The sequence below is a fragment of the Amphibalanus amphitrite genome, unplaced genomic scaffold (genome assembly GCF_019059575.1).
Source record: "Amphibalanus amphitrite isolate SeventyFive unplaced genomic scaffold, NRLGWU_Aamphi_draft 000110F_arrow, whole genome shotgun sequence".
In the NCBI taxonomy this organism is placed as follows: Eukaryota; Metazoa; Arthropoda; class Thecostraca; order Balanomorpha; family Balanidae; genus Amphibalanus; species Amphibalanus amphitrite.
In genome coordinates, this window is record NW_024881605.1 from 382,008 (window position 1) to 402,496 (window position 20,489).

The 20,489-nt window shown below is 48.5% G+C and overlaps 1 protein-coding gene across 1 annotated transcript; it reads left to right on the forward strand.

The window, feature by feature from the left end:
- The first annotated feature begins 614 nt into the window (after positions 1-614).
- Positions 615-12,891, forward strand: LOC122380948. Its single transcript, XM_043364597.1, has 4 exons — positions 615-3,941; positions 7,774-9,685; positions 10,241-10,489; positions 12,814-12,891. Exons 1-4 carry the CDS (start codon positions 814-816, stop codon positions 12,889-12,891), a joined length of 5,367 nt encoding a protein of 1,788 aa, XP_043220532.1. The 5' UTR covers positions 615-813.
- Positions 12,892-20,489: the final 7,598 nt, after the last annotated feature.

Genomic DNA, 20,489 nt, shown 5'->3' on the forward strand with positions numbered 1-20,489 from the left:
TGGTCACGCTTTTGCGAGGCTTATATCTCAGCAACCACTTGACCGATTTACACGCGGTAATTTTTGTAGGGTAGCTTCATTCCTTCTACCAAGTATTGGACTATTCCCGATGCATGTGGGTGACCCCTTATGCACGTGCCACGTGCAAAACGAAGAGGTGTCAGTTTTGTTATTGTTGCAATATCTCGGTAACTACTTGGCCGATTGCGCTGAAAGTTGGCATGTAGGTAGGCACCCACTAGGCACTGCATATACATGTGCCAGAGTTGGGGTGCTGCTGCACGTGCGCACGTGCAGGGGTCGTTTCCAGATCTCGGGAACGGCTGGACCGATTGCGCTCAAATTTGGTACACGGTTAGGGACCGGTTAGTAGGGTGCCGTGCACAAGTCAGTTGGGACCCATTTTGCACGTGCGCACGTGCAGGGTGCCGCTTTCAGATCTCGAGAACGGCTGGGCCGATTGTGCCCAAATTTGGCACATCGCTAGAGACCAGTTAGTAGGGTGCCGTGCACAAGTCAGTTGGAGGTACCCCCTCGCAATTTCGCACGTGCAAGGCCCACCCTCTCGCTCGCTCCGTTAGTCGCCCCAAAAGGCGTTATACTGGTAGGTAGTTAGCACCTATGGTATTTCCATATTGAGACCCTGCTCATTCCCGAACTGAAGGTTCGTGTGGTACCTAAATGAACTGTGTTTGATTTTATTTGTTTTATTTTTTTTGTAGTTATTTATCAAGTAGTTTGTGACTTTTATTAACATTTCCTCAAGTTATCCTACCATAAGTCCCACACACTAAAATTCAACCTCATTCCACAATGAGTGACGAGCACAAGATAATGTCCAGTGGGGGTCGAGAGCTCCGAGTCACTGAGAAGGGTAGAAGTTACCAAGCATCTCAGAAGGGAAAGCTGTATGTACAACTGTTGAAAAGGTTGAAGTCAACTGGAAGTCTCATTGTTGATTCAATTGAACAGGAGGACAGGAGCAGGGCGTTGAAAGATTTTGACAAATGGAAACACGACTATGTGGAGCTCATCCAAACGTATGATGTTTTGTGTTTGCTGTTGGAAGATGAGGAGAAGAGATCCATCATGGACAAGCACGTGCTCAACCTGTCTGAGGTGAACGAGCTGAAGAACAAGTTTGAGTCCCATCTGACTCAATCTGCGGAAGGCACTGACCTGGATGTTCAGCCTTCCAGATCTGCTGCAGGTGTGCCACGATCCAGCAAGGTGTCTGACACCAGCACTGAAGTGAAGGCACATCTGACTCTGATGCGGCTTGAAATGGAGCAGAAGAAAGCTGAATTGAAGGCAAAAGCTGCAATGAGCAAGAAGAAGCTTCTTCTGAAGGAAAAACAAGAGCAGCTCGATCTGGAACAAGAGCAGCTTGAAATAGAAACTGAACAGATGATCAATGAAGCAAAGCTGAAGGTGATTGACCGATTTGATCCAGATGCAGAGTCAGAGGCACCCAAGAGAGATGTGGATGATGCTGTGGGTGGAAAGGATGAGACAACCGAAGCTCATCGAGAGAACAAGGACGGACCAGAACTGGACACCACAACTGCTGCTTGTTACGAGGAAGCTCGAACTCGAGCCCACACCCAAGATGAAGACAGGTTCAACACTGAAACGCTGCTGCAGCGACTGACTGATGCGCTCACAGAGCGGAATGCTGTCAGCAAGCTCCCAACAATGGAACCTGATGTCTTCAAAGGAAATGTTGAAAAATTTCCAATGTGGCTCAAGTCGTTCGAGACCTACATTGAGCACCAAACAAGATCTCCCATTGAACGACTCCACTTCCTGGGTCGTTACACAGCTGGTGAAGCCAAAGCAGCCATTGTGGGTTGGCTTCACCTGAGAACTGAAGAAGCTTACAAACAAGCCAAGGAAAGACTTATTGACAGGTATGGCAATGACTTTGTGGTGTCTCATGCCTACCGTGTAAAGCTGAAAGAGTGGCCAGCAGTGAAGAGTGGAGATGGTCGAGCCCTGAGGGACTTCTCGGACTACTTGAAGCACTGCCAAGCTGCAGCAGCCGAGTCGTCACAGCATCTGAGAGTGCTGGACGACTATCTGGAAATGCAGACGCTGGTTCAGAAGCTGCCGAAGTACATGGTGGACAGGTGGAAGAGAACAGTCGACCAGTGGTTGTACGGTGAAGAGTCCACAGGGAGGCATCCACCCTTCTCCGAGTTTGTCCGCTTTGTAGCAGTCGAAGCGAGGATTGCCTGTGGACCAGTCGCTCTCCCCACTCAAGAAGAAAAGCAGGCTACTGCACACAAGATGCCACGTGGCAAAGCCAGGACATTCATGTCGTCAACTGAAGTGAGAAGGACCCACACTGGTCAAGGTGACAATTCAAGAGTCACAACATGTGTGCTGTGTCAAAAGCAGCATAGCATCAAGGACTGTGAGGTGTTCAAGAAGATGACTGTGGCCAACAGGAACAGCAAGGTCAACCAGGTGGGCCTTTGCAGAGGATGTCTGAGGAGAGGCCACAAGTGGAAGGAATGTCGCACCAGAGAAAAGTGTGGTGTCTGCAGCAGGTGGCACCCCACTCTTCTACATGACGAGTCTTTGTCCTCAGGTTCGGAGATGCAGGCAGAGACTGCAGTCAAGCAACGAGTGGACAGCGCACCACATGCTACATCGCTCCGTTCAGGCTCTGTGGGCGGTGCAGAGAGATCTGGTTGCTCGCACTCGCTCGTTCTGCCTGTACTGCTGAGTCACAGGAGTAACTCTGAACATCAGCTGCTGGTATATGCCCTGCTTGATTCTCAGTCAGATGCATGTTTTGTGTCTCAGTCTGTCTGTGAGACTCTGAACATTGAAGGAAGGAACACGAAGCTGGAGTTAAGCACCATGACTGGCAAGTCCATCATCGAGAGCACGGCAGTGGAAGGTCTGGTGATTCAACCGTTAAATGAAGAGGACGTCATCAAACTGCCTACAACGTACTCTCGACCGGAGATACCGTGCTCCGAGGAAAGCATCCCCAAGAAAGACACCGCTGTGAAGTGGAAGCACTTGGAAGCAATCGCCGACAAGATGCCAACGTTCTTTCAGGACGCTCCAGTGGCACTGTTACTGGGTACGGATTGTCCGCGTGTCATCAAGCCGCTTGAAGTTGTCTGTGGACAGGATGAAGCACCATGGGCCGTACGAACCCACCTCGGCTGGGGCATCGTCGGCTGTGTTGGCGACGTCGAGGATGCTGACAGTGAAGTCTGCCACCTGGTGGATACTGGAGCTGGGCAGAAGAAGAGATGCCACTTCGCTTTCAAGTCGCGTGTACGGGAGGTCAGTCCACTGGACGTGTTGAAGAGACTGGAGTCAGACTTCCAGGAAACGAGACAAGACAGCAAAACAGGACTGTCAGTCGATGACCAACAGTTCCTGAAGAAGATGTCGGCTGGCATCCGACAGCGAGAAGATGGTCATCTGGAAATGCCACTGCCTCTGAAGGACGAGAAGCTACGGCTACCAAACAACAGAACCGCGGCAATGCAACGACTGAAGGGACTAAAGGCCAAACTAGTGAGAAATGAGTCATATCGTCGAGACTACGTTGGATTCATGGAGGCAACGCTGGCAAAGGGATATGCCGAAGAAGTCCCCAACGAAGAGCTGAAGGTAAATGATGGTAGAGTGTGGTATATTCCTCACCACGGCATCTACCACCCACAGAAAGACAAGATAAGAGTCGTCTTCGACTGCAGTGCAGCTTACGAGGGTCATGCGCTGAACAGCTGTCTTCTACAGGGCCCAGACCTAACGAGGAGTCTCACCGGGATTCTGTGCCGCTTCCGCAAGCAGCCGGTGGCCGGTGGTTCGTCTTCGCTGATGCTCGACCTGACGGCCGTCGCCTCCGCCGCGGCTCCGCTGGGGGTGCGGGCTCGCCCGGTACAGCAACTTCATTCGGCCATCTTCGAGGTGTCAGCCGCCGTCCGGGCGCCGCCGCCGCCTGGGACCGCGGCCCGTGCAGGGACTTCCAGTACCTTAATCCAAGCCCACCGAGCCTCGACTAATCCCATCCAATCTGCGACATCTCCAAGCATACACTGTACCGGACATGACATACCCTTAAACCTGACTTTGACAAACTCTCAATGGACACGGCTTGGGCTCTACCTAAACATTCAAAAACTTTTGACAATGCACGGCATCGAAACGAACCCAGGGCCAACTGATAGGACAAATTTAAGAATTGTGCACATAAACATAAACAGCATTACTGTAGAAAATAAAAAAGAAGAATTGGAACAATTTATACAAACAAACAACGTGCATATCCTAGCGCTCACTGAAACGAAACTTGATAATACGATAGCAGACAGTCAATACATGTTGGAAGACTTCCACCCGCCTATAATAAAAAACAGAACGCGACATGGAGGGGGTGTGGCCCTCTATTGTCATAAATCACTACCAATTCAAAGACTTACACATATTGAAATTGGGAACCAAGAGTGGGTATGGGCAAAAATCAAGATCGCTAACTTCACACTTATCATTGGTTGTATTTACCTTCCACCCCACCTACCATCGGACCGACTGCACACATTTATCGACACGTTTACCGAAGCAGCCTGTTTAGCACAAACTCACTCACCGACAGCCGTTATAACACTGGGGGACTTTAACACGGGAAACATATACCTTGACAGGTCCTTTAATCAGCACAGTGGCATAACCTCATTTGACTACAAAATTAAGGAAACAGCTGACATGCTTAACTTTAACCAATTAATTGATGAGCCAACCAGAGTAACGTATGATATCGCAAATTTAAGAGACCTAATCTTCACAAGCAACACGGACATAATTCAAAACAGCGGCACACTGTCATCATTTGCAAACCTTGATCATTTCCCCATTTTCACCGAACTAGACACAACAATAATCGACAATGTCGAGAAACCACCAATTGTTATTTGGGAATATAGGAAAATAAACATTGACCTCTTGACCACGACACTTACCGATACTAACTGGAATGACATAATTGAACAAGACATTGACACAGCCACCTCACAATTCATTACCAAACTACAAGACGCGGCAACAGGATCAATACCAAAAATAGTCATCAGACAAAAGCGCAAAGACAAGCCATGGATAACAAGCAACTTAAAACGCAACATTAGAAAAAGGGACAGACTCTTCAAGCTTGCAAAACAAACACAAACTGACTTCAACTGGACGAGGTGGCGATATCAGCGCAATTTAGTCACTACAATGAGCAGACAACTTAAAAACGAATTTATTAAGAATCAAGTTGAAAAACTGATCGAGCAAAGACAAAACCCGTACAAGTATCATAAAACATTACGTACCGTCATAGGCAGATCTACTGACAAAGACATCCCACCACTGCTGACACAAACCGACAACGTGATTACTGACAACATGGAAAAAGCGACACTTTTCAACGACTACTTTGCTTCTCAATCAACTTTAGACGTATCTGACGCTCATCCACTTCCAGACACGAACAGGACAAATGCAAACATTCCACTACTACAGAACTTTACAACCAGTGAACAAGAAATACTTCAAATCCTAAATTCACTAGATGCAAATAAATCGACAGGCCCAGATGGATTACCGACCCGATTTCTTAAACTTACGGCAATTCTTATCGCGAAACCCCTATCACAGTTGTTCAATAAATCACTTTCTCTCGGAGTGTATCCAACTGAGTTTAAAACAGCACATATTAAACCAATATTTAAGAACAAAGGGTCACCATCAGACATTTCAAACTACCGACCAATCAGCATCCTTTCAGTCGTATCAAAAATATTCGAAAAAGTAGTCTTTAAAAATATATATAAACATTTAACTGATCACAATCTATTAACAGATAAACAAAGCGGCTACAGAGGAGGTCACAGCACCGAATTACAGCTTCAATATCTGACACAAAATCTCTATAAATCTTTAGACGATGGTGGAGATTTTACAGCGATATACTTGGACATCAGTAAATACTTTGATAAAATTTGGCACAAAGGGTTAATTTACAAATGTGAAAACGAATTTGGACTTTCAGGAACACTTCTCAATTGGCTAAAATCATATCTATCCGACAGAATACAGATAGTTAAAATTCAAAATTCGTTCTCAGCTCCCCGTAAGATAAACGCTGGCTGCCCACAGGGATCAGTTCTCGGCCCTTTACTTGCACTTTTATACCTCAACGACCTCTCAACTCGTACAAAAAATGACATTTTATTTTTCGCCGATGATACATCACTTTACGCTTCCCATACATGCAAAACATTGAATTCCATTCAAAATTCTTTGCAACTCGACCTTGACGAAATTAAAAAATACGGACAAGAATGGGCCATCAAATTCAACGATTCCAAAACAGTACAACAAACATTTTCCCACAAACCAAACAATACATCACCAAAACTCACTTTCGGAGGACTTCCAATACCCATAACAAAAACACACAGGCACCTTGGATTGACCTTTTCTAAAGACCTAAGATTCCACGAACACATAAACGTCATCCTTACAAAAGCTAACAAATCCCTCAGTCCATTATATCCCATAGCACGATTCCTTCCCCGAAACACTCTCGACGCAATCTACAAGACGTACATTCGACCACATCTAGACTACTGCGACACTATTTACGACGGACACATTACTATTCACGACACCATGAGACTAGAGACATTCCAAAACAGGGTAGCAAGACTAATAACAGGAGCACTTTTCAGGACCTCTTCTGACAAATTACGTTATGAATTAGGATGGGACAAACTAAAAACCAGACGACAACTTCACCGACTACTACTTTACCACAAACTATCAACACCCGGACGTCAAAATTTACCCTCTTATGTCACCTCTCTTCTACCAAATTCACGACATCAAGCCACACAAAGGACGCTAAGGAACGCCGCCCACCATTCCCAGCCACATGTACGCACAACCAAACACCAACGCACATTTATAACACTCACAGGAAAACAATGGAATCAACTACCAAACTCAATTAAGCATCTTCCCTACAAAGACTTCAGAAATGAGATCAAAGAGCTCATGTGCATGAACAAACCTCCTCTTTACTACTCATACGGCACCACGACACTTAACACAATGCATACAAGAATACGACTTAATATGACGATACTAAACGAACATAAGTACAAAATACAAAAGACAGATAATCCTAAATGTTCATGTGGCAATTCCCAAGAAAACGTAACACACTTTATATTTTCATGTCCAAACTACGACCAACAAAGAGACATACTCTACAACAACCTGCGTCGCATCCTTAACTTTGACCTTAAACAAAAACCCAAATCATACCAACTTGAAGTCCTCCTGCACGGCCGCGGACTCGGTGGCGGGGGCGGTCGGCTGGTGGCTTGGCACTTCCAAAAATTTTTGCAAGAGTCAGGTAGATTTACCGGTGGATACTAAATTACCTATTCTGTTCGCTGAGCCGGGTGGGCCCGCGCCCGTCGCTGGGCACGCGTGGGGGCGGCTGGCTGCGCGAGACAATCCGAGACACGGCGGCGGCGGTAGTGGTTGTGATACTGGGGATAGTGAAGAGGTCGAGATTTGGCGCCTCGAGATGAGCCCATGGCTTTTGCGCCAACTCTCCATGATACGTACTCGATGTACCTCATGTACTATGTCAATAAACTCCGTGTGTGTGTGTGTGTGTGTGATATCCTGCGATCTTGAAGGGATGTTCAACCAGGTGGGCGTTGTTGCTGAAGACCGGAACCTTCTCAGGTTTCTGTGGTGGAAGGACGGCAAGATGGAATGTGAACCTGGTGAGTTCAGAATGAAGACGCACCTGTTTGGTGCAACATCGTCGCCGGCGTGCGCAATGTTTGCGCTGAGAGCTGCAGCCGACGACCACCAAGCTGACGAAGAGAAGGCTGCAGAGTTCGTAAGAAACGACTTTTATATAGACGATGGACTCACCTCCGTCCAAGACGTTGAGTCGGGCATCGGCTTGATAGCTGCAACAAGAGCACTATGTGAGCGAAAAGGATTTAAGGTTCACAAGATCTTGTCAAACAGTATCGACGTGGTCAGATCTGTACCGATGGACAGTCGCTGTGTCGGCCTACAGAGCCTTGATGTAGGAACAGGCGACCTCCCGGTTCAACGGACGCTGGGAGTTCAATGGAATGTTGAAACCGACACGCTCTCCATCGAAGTGAGACCGCGTGACAAGCAGGTGAACAGGCGCGGCATCCTGTCGGTGGTCAGCTCAGTGTTTGACCCACTGGGCCTGGTCTCTCCGTTCGTTCTCAAGGGTAAACTACTACTGAGGGACCTGTGTCGGGGGAACTTCGGATGGGACGAACCTGTACCAGAAGTCATAGTCAAGGCTTGGAAGGAATGGATGAGAAGTATGCTGGCCTTGGAGAATGTTAGCGTGCCACGATGCTACGTTCATGAAGGTCTGAGGGACGACATGACAGTCGAATTGCATCATTTCTCAGATGCCAGCTCAGTAGGCTACGGACAGTGTAGCTATCTGAGAACAGTGGCCAGTGATGGAACAGTGAGCTGTTCTTTGATTGTCAGCAAGTCGCGTGTGGCACCGATCAAACCGATAACTGTGCCAAGATTGGAGCTCACAGCCGCCGTGCTGTCGGTGAGAATCAGTCGATTTCTTCAGGAGGAGCTGAAGCTGCAGAGTGTGAAGGAGGTCTTCTGGACTGACAGCATGGTAGTGCTCGGCTACATTGCAAACGAAGCAAGGCGGTTTCATGTCTACGTGGCAAACCGCGTGCAAGAAATTCGAAACCACACTGAACGAAGTCAGTGGAGGCACATTGCGACTGATGATAATCCTGCTGATCTCGCCTCTCGCGGAGTGGATGCTGAGGAGCTTGTAGGCAACGAACTCTGGTGGCAGGGCCCGAGGGCATTAGTCAGAGGAGCTCTCCCATCGTCCGAAGGCCAGTATGAGCTCCGAGACGACGACCCCGAGGTCAAACGATCAGTTGCGGTCTTCAGCAGCGCTGCAAGCACAGAGGTGAGCAGGGCAGATCTTCATGAGAGGCTGGAGTACTTCTCTGATTGGAGACGAGCGAAGCAAGCGGTGGCAAGGTGTATCTGGTACACGAAGAAGCTTCTCCATCGCGTGCTCGTGAAGAAAGGCATCGTGCAGCAAGATGACAGCTCAACTGGTGAGATCACAGTCGCCGATGTGACTGCAGCCGAGACCCTCATCCTGAGAGCGCTGCAGCAGAAGGAACTGGATGGCATGCCTGTCGAACCAGCAGGAACGGGAGGCAAGCTCAAGAAACTTTCCAGACTGGATCCAATCGTGAAGGACGGATTGGTCTGCGTGGGCGGAAGGCTCAGAAGAGGCAGCTTCCCAGAAAGAGAAGTACACCCTGTGATCCTGCCGAACAAGAGCCATGTGACGACACTCATCGTCAGAGACTGTCACGAAAAGGTTGGACATGCCGGACGCGGTCTGACGCTCGCCCGTGTGCGATCGTCTGGTTTCTGGGTCGTTGGTGGTAGGCGCGCAGTAGCACGCCTGATCCTCCAGTGCGTGACCTGCAAGAAGCTCCGGGGTAAAACCCAACAGCAGAAGATGGCTGATTTGCCCGCCGACCGTCTGGAAGCAGCACCACCGTTCACATTCTCAGGTGTGGATCTGTTCGGTCCGTTCTACGTACACGAGCGCAGAAGCCAGAGTAAGAGATGGGGAGTATTGTTTACGTGCTTGAATTGCAGAGCAGTACACATCGAGACGGCCTCCTCACTCTCGACTGACGCATTCCTCAATGCGTAACCCCGTTTCGTCTGCCGCAGAGGCCCTGTGAGAGTCCTGAGGTGTGACAGAGGTACCAACTTTGTCGGTGGCAAGAGAGCTCTGGAGGAAGCCCTGGAAGAGATGGACTCTGACAAAGTCCGCAGAGAACTGTTGAAAGAGGATTGTGACTGGGTGACCATGGAGATGAACTTCCCATTCTCGAGCCATATGGGAGGTGTATGGGAACGGATGATTCGTTCCGCCAGAAGTGTGCTGGACGGACTCCTCCGACAGAGTGACGCTCGGCTTGATGATGAGCTGCTTCGGACACTTCTGTGTGAAGTCGAAGCGATTGTGAACAGCAGGCCACTCACCTCCTTCGACATGAGTCCTGATGACCCTCAGCCACTCTCTCCCACTAACCTACTAACTCAGAAAAGTAGTGTAGTTTTGTCTCCGCCTGGCGTATTCCAGAGAGGCGATCTCTACTGCCGTCGCCGGTGGCGCCGGGTGCAGCGCCTTGCGAACGAGTTCTGGCGGCGCTGGCGGTCCGACTTCCTCCCCAATCTCCAAGAGAGGAAGAAGTGGACGACGAAACGCACGAACATCGAGGAAGATGACATCGTGCTCATCGTTGACGACGAGACGCCCCGCTGCCATTGGATGCTGGGGCGTGTCGCGCAGGTTCACCCAGCAAAGGACCAACTGGTGCGGCGAGTCACCGTACGTACGAAGAAAGGGTCGTACGACCGGCCAATCCATAGGCTGGTGCGACTCCTCCCGTAGAGGGACGCTTCAGCTGTATCGAGACTGGCGGTGCTAGTGCTACGAGGTGATGCGTGTCTACGAGGAGTGTTATTGGTAAATTGTACCAATTTAAGGGAGGCATGTAACAGGCATGTGCCGTTGACTAGAGGGAAGCACAGGCACTGTCGCCGCGGCCATTTATTTACTGGCCTCGTCTCCCGCCGAAGGCGTCCCGAGCTTGGCGCAGCCGCTACAAACGCTTGCGTGGCGTGTCCTGCGTGGCGAAACGACGCCATTCTGCCATGATAATGTGGACAAGGCGCCCACTATAATGTAAGGAATTGAAATTTGAATATTAATGCAATGTTACTGGACACATTATGCTTAAGTTATCGCCATATGTTGTCACAAACGATTGCTATTCTTATTTAGGGTTTTTGATTTCGCATATATGTTTTCAGAATTACGTATAGAAATACAGCGCTGAAGAAAGACAAGTTTGAGCATTGATCTGTGCTGTAACAATATATATATATATATATATATATATATATATATATATATATATATATATATATATATATATATATATATATATATATATATATATATATATATATATATATGTTACAGGCAAAGTGAAAACTCGGGCATTTTGCAAAATGCCCAGGCAATTTGCAAAATGCCTAGGCAGTTTGCAAACTGCCTGACCCATCAGGCATTTTGCAAATTGCCTAGGCAGTTTCCAAAATGCCTGGCGGGTCAGGCATTTTGCAAAACGCCCGAGTTTTGATTATTTTGTTTTACCGTTTTTGTTGACTGCAGGCGTTGACCACAAACGTTCCCATGTGCCTGAGCCCCAAACACATTCAGTATTTACGAATATACCCACGTCTTGCGCCACTTCCGTCGAGATGGAGTTAGTACCGAATGGACTGCGCAGATTGAGCCAACGTCTCCCTATCTTTCGTATACGGAGTTGTAGCCGTGTGTATGAATGCTGCGATGGGGCGCGGAACAGGGCACAGAGAAACATGGGCGCAGAAAAACGGCGACCGACCGAATATTGACCCGACATTCCTCGCTTCCCGTGCTGACATCACGGCAACGGAGGGCTGCAGCGACACGGGGTTGCCACCGATCGATAGAACAGAGATAAGCGTATCCAATAAGCATTTTTGTTAATCACGTGTCACGTGGAAAGAAATAGTCTCTATATCTTGAGAAATCGGCAATTTTTGGTACATTTCAGGAAAAGCATTGTCATTTAAAAACAATGCATTGTAATGTAATGAGATGAAATGCATTCCATGGACATTCCAAGAGCATGTGACTTTTCAAGAAATGAAGTTTTTGGTCGTCCACGATCCACGTGCACACCTTTATAATAAAAGACGCTTACATATTACAAGTTTTACATGCAATGGGCATGTCCATCATTACACGGTCATTATGCATTGATAATGCAGACGTGTGGCCCGCCAATCAATCTACCATGCATTGGAAGCACATTCTTTTTTATTAATATCAACCCAAAGTATTTTCAAAAAGTCATCAAGGCTCTTAGAAACATTGTACCGTGTTTAACGCGTGTTTCCCGATAAAACCGCGCCGGGCGCCCGGCAGCCGGCGCGGAGGCCGGGCCGCTGCCTGTTGCTCAGTGACCTTGAACTCGGCAGCGCTACCCGGAGAATGTCTCACTGTGTGTCCTCCCACTTGGTGTGCATCGCTTGTGATTAACCTCTGTAGGCGGCACTTACAATATGCTTACGCATCGTCGCTGGTGAGTTCGATGTCAGGCATTTTGCAAACTGCCTGGGAAAATAATTTCAGGCAGTTTGCAAAATGCCTGGTGGGCCAGGCACTTTGCAAACTGCCCAGGCATTTTGCAAATGCCTGGCGAGTCAGTCATTTTGCAAATTGCCCAGGCATTTTGCAAAATGCCTGGTTTTTCACTTTGCCTGTAACATATACATATATATATATATAACGTATCACTTTAGGCCATTTAAATAACATTTAACTCAGACGTTTCACCTTTATTGTCAAGGTTTCATCAGTGTGATATGGCCAACGCTTTCGCCGCAAAAGCCACAAATGCAAGACAAAAATAACTATCATGTCGGACCGCACGTGATTATAATAGGCACTAATTGCCTCTAATTAAATCTCAAAACAAAGACATGCGTGACATCACAGACACCATAGCGCCGAATCATAAAGAGGGTGAGAGGATCTCATACTCCATTCATTTATTCATTCATGGATTCATTCACTCTCACCCTCTTTCCGCCCTTTAGGTCGAACGCACGTTTAGTCCCCCGTCTCTGTCGGTACCTAGCAGCCCCATCCAGCGGTTCTCCCTCGACCTCCTGTAATCCACATTCCTCCTCCACACTCGTTCGAGTCCGACCACTTTTAGGTGGTCCAAGGAGTGGCCTGTCGCTCTAAAATGCCTACTAACAGGTAGGTCGATCGCCGGGTTCTCCACGCGGATAGACGAGAGGTGGTTCTGCACGCGTGTGTAGACGCTATCCCCGGTCTCACCGACATACACAACCCTTTTGCACGCGTCACACCAGATCCCATAGACGACATTTTGCGATCTGCATCCTATTGTCCTATCATAAAAGCACTCTTTGGGGTTGCCCTTTACTCTACCATTGCCAGAATACATCCGTTTACACATGAAACAATCTTTCTCACAGCTTTCCTGACCGCGCAGTTTCTCCCCATAAACAGCCCGCTTGGTTTTCCTGTGAACCAGATCGTCTCTGAGATTTCGACCCCGCCGAAAAGCCACTAGAGGGTCCTTGGTGAATATGTTCCTAAGATTTTCAGAGTTCTGTAATATGTGTCTCTTTCTCTGTAGAATTTTGCGCACATCCGGGAGATGACTAGAGTACGTTAGCACCAGAGGGACTCTGTTATCTTTTCCCTTGTCTGAGCTCTCCTTCCCTCTCCCCTTGGCCCCATCCCTATCCTGATTTTCCAGCTTGCCTAGTTCTCTATCTATCAAATGTCCCGGATACCCCCTATCTACCAACCTAGCCCTGAGCTCTTTCTTGTGCCTAGCATAGTCTCCTCCCCTGGAACAAATTCTTTTTAGCCGCATTCCTAGACCAAAGGGGATCGCCGTTTTGGTGTGATGAGGGTGGTCCGAGTCAAAGCGTAGATATGATTTTGAGTCGGTAGGCTTAGTGAAAAGGTCAGTTTCAAGTTTCCCGTCTTTCACGTGCACTGTCACGTCTAAAAAATCAATGGAAACGGGAGACATGCGGAGATCCACCTGGATTTGATGGTGGATAGCGTTTGCTTTTGCGTGAAATTCTCAAAGTGCGTTTTCTCCGTCTACCCATATGCCAAAAATGTCGTCTATGTATCTGAGATACAAATGCGGTTTCTTATCAGATGATTTGATGAGTTCTTTCTCCCATTCCCCCAGATATGGCGTAATTGCATCCCAGACGTGACCCGATAGCCGTGCCTTCTAACTGGACGAACTGCCTATCCGCATCTAGGTTGAAGTTATTGCCTTCTAACACCAGCTCAATCATTTTCAGGACCTCATCGGTGGGAACTGACCTGCTCGACCGACCGTCAAGAGCTGCCCTGCACGCCTCCATCCCTTCCCTTCTCGGTACACTGGGGTACAGTTTCCGTACATCCATGCAAAAAAGCAGGGGTTGTGTCCCTCCCCGTCCCCTCACTAGTCACTGGTTGTGGCAGTTGCTTCAGCTTCTGCAGGAAGTCACCGGTGTCTCTGACGTAAGAGTCTAGACCCTCCACGTGCTGTTGCAGCTCCTGCTCTGCCATCTCTGCGAGCCGCTCCGTAGCATGGTTCCTGCCGTCCACGATGAGTCGCAGAGGGTTCCCTTCCTTATGCACTTTAGGGTTCCCCTGCATCTGACCAGGTCTCGGGCGGTCCGGTATCAGGTACTTCAGCTGGTTCTTGCCTATGTAGCCCTTCCGATACATTCTGTTGGTGATGTCCTTGACCTGCCTGTTTATATGACCTGTCATGTCTTTTTTCACAGGCTTGTAGGTGGAGGTGTCCGTCAGCTCCTTCCCCAGCCTTTCGAAGTAGTCAGATTTGTCCATGAGGACAATGCCTGACCCCTTGTCAGCCGGCCGTATAACCACTTCTTCATCCTTCATCAGCGTTTGCAGGGCCTCCTCTTCCTCCTTGGTCATGTTAGTGGTTCCCGTCCTCCTGATGGATGTGATGATGTCCCTGGTGACCTCTTCAATGTACAGGTCTAAGCAGGGATCCCGACCTCGTGGCGGGGTCCACTTGGACGTCTTATACCGCAGGTCTGGGTCTTCAGTAGTCTCTGAGGATGAGACGTTCGATGCCCAGTACTCCTGCAGCCGCATCAGGCGCTCCCACTCTTTGAGCTCCGATATCACCAGAGCCAGAGGTTGCTTCCGTGATGGGACAAAATTAAGCCCCTTCTTCAGCACAGACTCCTCGGCAGCCGTCAACTCTCTGCTCGATAAGTTGAAGATCCCAGATGACTTGCCTCGTGTGTTGGCGTGGGTCTCTGGCACGTTCTCTTCCGCTTCGACACTGGGGTGTGCTGTCGCTTCTTCTCGTGATGGCCTCTTATCTTGCAGACGTCGAAGCTTCTTCTCTTTGACCGTTGACATCTTGCGTGCTGTTTCTGTCCGATCTTTCTCCATGACGGATCGGAGCGCTGGTCTGCTGTCTTCTGGCAGCTTGCTCTGCACCAACTCCTGTAGGTGATCGATCTCGACCTGGAGGGCAGCCACTTTCTCCGTCGCCAGATCAGCTTCCATCTTGACCAGTTCTGTCGAGGCGTTTTGGAGGATCTCCTCTATCTTGGGGCTCTCACCAAAGTGGCAGGTCCACTTCAGTTGGAAGCCGTTGGGGATTAGGCTTTCTTCAATGCATGTTCTCAGGAAAGAAGCATGCGATTTGTATCGCTCTGCCTTTACCGCAAGTCTCCTTAAGCGGCTAGTGGGAACCTTCTCTGTGTCGCCGTTCCCAGAACCTGATGTGTGCTCGGTTTGCCCACCTAGAGGCCCGTCTGCCTGTCGATTCGGGTGGCTGGTGGTTGACGGCAGCTGCACCTTGTCGGTGGGCGTGGGCTTGGGCCGGTCCGCCGGGCTGTCGTTGGGCCCAGAGGGCATCAGGGTGGCTGCGTCTGTGACTTGACGCAAGTCAACCACGGTCGTTTTTGTTTGCACGTACTCTATTCCGAGTGCTTGGGTAAACAGCCGTCGTTTTGAGGCGTGCTCGTGGAAGCCCCTGAAAGTGCAACCTTCGACCAGCTTCATACCTTCAGGGGTCAGTCGGAGCCACTTGTTCACCCCGTAGAGTGGGGCACAGACAACCGCTACCGCCTCTGGTAGAAGCATCTGGTAGCTAAGCTGCGTGTGGAGATCCACACTGCTGAGGAAGGCGGTTTGAGTCGGGTGCGTATGGATCCACCCGAGAACCTTCAGCCCACCCTCAATCAAAAACGTATCGTGGCTGGCGTCACTTGTCATCTCTACCGTGTTGTGCGTGCCTGTTTGTTTTGGAACAACCAGATGGGTCACAGTTACCAGTTCACTGTTGACGTCCCCACATAACAAGGCACAGGTTTCAATGCCTTGTTCGGTGTTCACAGCTGCTGCCTCCAGAAACCGTTCTTCTAGGTCTCCAGGAGTCAGCAATCTCCTTAGTTCACGAGTATCATTTATGTCTTGCATTGTGAACTTAAATTCGGCATAAATCAAATAAATAACGTATCACTTTAGGCCATTTAAATAACATTTAACTCAGACGTTTCACCTTTATTGTCAAGGTTTCATCAGTGTGATATGGCCAACGCTTTCGCCGCAAAAGCCACAAATGCAAGACAAAAATAACAATCATGTCGGACCGCACGTGATTATAATAGGCACTAATTGCCTCTAATTAAATCTCAAAACAAAGACATGCGTGACATCACAGACACCATAGCGCCGAATCATAAAGAGGGTGAGAGGATCTCATACTCCATTCATTTATTCATTCATGGATTCATTCACTCTCACCCTCTTTCCGCCCTTTAGGTCGAACGCACGTTTAGTCCCCCGTCTCTGTCGGTACCTAGCAGCCCCATCCAGCGTTTCTCCCTCGACCTCCTGTAATCCACATTATATATATATATATATATATATATATATATATATATATATATATATATATATATATATATATATATATATATACATAGATAACATGAATCTGGATTGGACACGAAATCCGATAAATGCAGAATGGGGCCGAAAATTTATCAGTAGGATCCTTTGTTTGTTGTCCGCGCGATCGATCTGCTAAAATTTACCATAACTTGCATTGGATGGATGATGCATTATTTAAACATTTCAAACTGTATTATTTCGCAAAGTATTAAATCAGGGCACAAGTATTTGTGCTTTACTTTTACTTTGTGATCATAATCGATTCAACATATTTTCCAATTAATTCAAGTGATTGATACTTAGGCATATGCGCTTCGTTTACAATTTCACGCTTTTTAGCTTATGGCTTACATTACAAAAGGAAACACGGTAAAGGAATGGTGACTGGAGAGCCTTTCAAACAGCAAAGCAAGGAATAAGAAGCGCTACTGCGGAGAAGACGAACAACAAGCGACAAGCGCGTTTTTTTCTGACAAAAAAAGACTCCATTCCGATGAAAACCCTACCACACAGGATCGAGACCTCAACCAGGAGCGTTCCGGGGCAGCCAAGTTGCATAGACGGACTTAAAATGTTTTTTGCCCTCTTCTCGTTCAAGAGAGGAGCTGCAGTGCCCTTGGCCTTGTAATGCTGAAAATCTCGTCTCTTCGGAAAGGCCACAGTCACACAAAAATGCATAATGCTCACATAATCGTAGCCAAGCGTCCACTCCATGGTGCCCAGCTGAGGCCGTCAATTTGAGGAAGACTTACTTTGGTACCTAGTAACTATGCTTTGAAACGAAAGTTAACAATTTCAAGAAAACTGATGAAATTTTGGCGCCGTAAATTGGATACAGTACTAATCAGCGAGCCGAGGCACCATGGGTCGTCAGCACTGCAAGTTCACCGATACAGCTACAGGGTTCCTGGAACCATAGTAACACCAAGACGCCCTTTGGGGCAACAAACGAGCGAGCGCCAGAGTGAGCCATGCACAGAGTTAGGCTTTTTCGCTTTGCGGTCGGCGAGATACAGACTCAGGCGCACGCTCATAGGCACTGGTATAAACGGCTCTACAGAAGACCCGTTGCTAAAATGGCTCACGCCGGGTGAACTTCTTGCCCTCTACGCCAGAAGAACGTCGGAGCTGCTAGACTTTCCAACGGCTACTGGACGCTGCTAGGAGCTTACAATCACTGCATCGAGCTGTAGGAAGACGACGCGTGCCCAGAGTGCGAGGACTCGGACGAGGGAAGACCGTCACCCACTACTGGCTGGTCGGCTGCTCAGTTGCCCGCCCACTGCCCAGTGGTATCGAGAAAGAGGATTGTTTATACGACTGACTAGATTCAACGGTAGAGGTGATTTCAGAGGACCCGAAGCGAACAGCTTCGTGGAGTGGCTAGGGCGGCTGGGACGCCTGTATGGTGGTAAGGTGGGAAGCCCAAGGACGAAAAACAGACTATCCTGTTCATTGCTCCTTCGACATGTAGCATGAACCAAAGACAACTGTTCTCTAAACAGCCTTCTGCCTAAACGACTCCCAATCCGCCTTCGCCGCCTCTCCGCTACAGATCAGCCGTCCAGAGCCCCCTGCTGAGCTGAAGGATTCTCCGAGGACTGTCAGCCGGCCACCTCAGCATGGGTGTCCTCGCGCTGCGGCCTGGAGTGCGATGTGAGAGTCGATGTCATTGCCAGGAAAACGAGCGATGTCGACCAGAATCGAGTCCCGGTGGACCTCTAGACGGCCCACGGAGACGCAGCCGCACACGAGGGCCCGCACCATCCAGGCATGGCTGGTCGGAAGGCACAGACAGCTGATGGGATCACTGCTATCACCAGCTATCACTGACAGCGACAGGACGGTTCCTGCGGTTGACGTCCACCAGCTCCGAACCGGTCAATGGTGGAGTGCGAGCAGTGCAACGACCGCCACTGCAGAGCAGCGCCCGGCCCCGTCTGTCGGGAGGATTCAAGCCCACTTGCGTTGCTCGGCGCTGCTATGCACGTACTCGACGTGTCACAGTTTGGAGGGGGTGGAAAACGGCGAGCGTACCCTTTCAGGCGTGAGGCGAACATGCTCATTTGTCATTAATGTTTTGTGTTGTCTGCGTATTTCGCCCTATCTCCACTCGTTGTGGCGTCTTGTAACCACTGCATAGCTAATGAACCACTTGTCAATGTTGCAATATACGGTTCTAATAAAACTCGTTTTTATTTATTTCTAAAGAAATATGAGCGAAAAAACATCAAAACGTCGGAGCAAAGGTATTGCCATTCAAGCGGCAGCCCAAACGGCACTTGAACTTGTTTTGTTTGACTTGTTTTGACAGAAAAATAGTCGATTCCCCATTCCGAAAATTTCGGCCCCATTCTGCATCAGACTGATTTCGTGTCCAATCCAGATTCATGTTATCTATGATATATATATATATATATATATATATATATATATATATATATATATATATATATATATATATATATATATATATATATATATATGTTACAGGCAAAGTAAAAACTCGGGCATTTTGCAAAATGCCTGACCGGCCAGGCATTTTGCAAAATGCCCAGGCAGTTTGCAAACTGCCTGACCCACCAGGCATTTTGCAAAATGCCTGACATCAAACTCGCACTAGCGACGATGTATGGGTAAGCATCATTTGTAACTGCCGCTTACAAAAGTTAATCGCTGTCAATGCGCACCTAGCGAGGGGCCACTGCGTTCTCCGGGTAGCGCCGCCGAGTTCAGGTCACTGAGCCCCAGCGGCCGTCGGGTGCCGAGCACCGGGCGTGGTTTCGTGGGTAAACATGCGCTCGGTAAGTACAATGATTATACTGTTTCTAAGAGCTCTTGGTGGCTTTTTGAAAATACTATGGGTGGATATTGATCAGAAAAGATTACTCTTCCAATTTACGAAAATTTGATTGTAACACGTTTAGGTGCATTATCAATCGTCTCTGCCGGAACAGTTGCCCACCAGGGCAGAAGACTGGACATGGCAGCTTTTATACACACGGCTACAACTCCGTATATACGAAGGGTACGGAGACGGTGGCTCAAGTCCATTCAGCGTTGGCTCCATCTCGACAGAATTGACGCAAGACGTTGGTATACAGAGTGTCACGATCTTGATACGCGGTTGGCGCGGTCTTGTCCCTCCGTGCCCCTCCTGAGTGCTGAATGGATGTAATTTGAACGGGTCCGGCAACAGGGCATCTGGACCAGGGCACTTGGCACCTAAATCGGCCATCCCCCGGTATCTGAAGATTTTACCCTGAAGCTGAAGCCGCTCAACCCCAGGCTGCAACCCTGACTTACCGTCATCCATAACACTGAACAACAAAATTTGACTTTTGTCATAGTACAGAAAGCAGAATACCCATTCCTGTGGTAATTTGAGACGCTGAACACGAATCTGGCATCAGAAATGGCGTATCAGGCTAGGTTTTTGAGATCCAGTATGTCTGTGTATCTGCTCTGAATGGCTATTTTCAACATTTCAGTCTTCCTTTATATGACATTGCCGGTGACTCCGAAGGAAAAAGCTCTGTGTCTAGGGTAATTTAGGGTGCAAAATACGAATCTGGCACTAGAAATGGGGTATCGTGTTAGGTTTTGGCATTACAGTATGTTTGCGTCCTTTTCTTAGGTGCATGTACTCAGCTTGTTATTCTGTCTTTATACTACATGGCTAGTGATCCAATTTACTTTCGGAAAATCTTGATGATGTCAGTGACGAGCATGGGGAGAGGTTCCATCAGGACATCGCCGTGATGGAGAGCAGATATCAGGG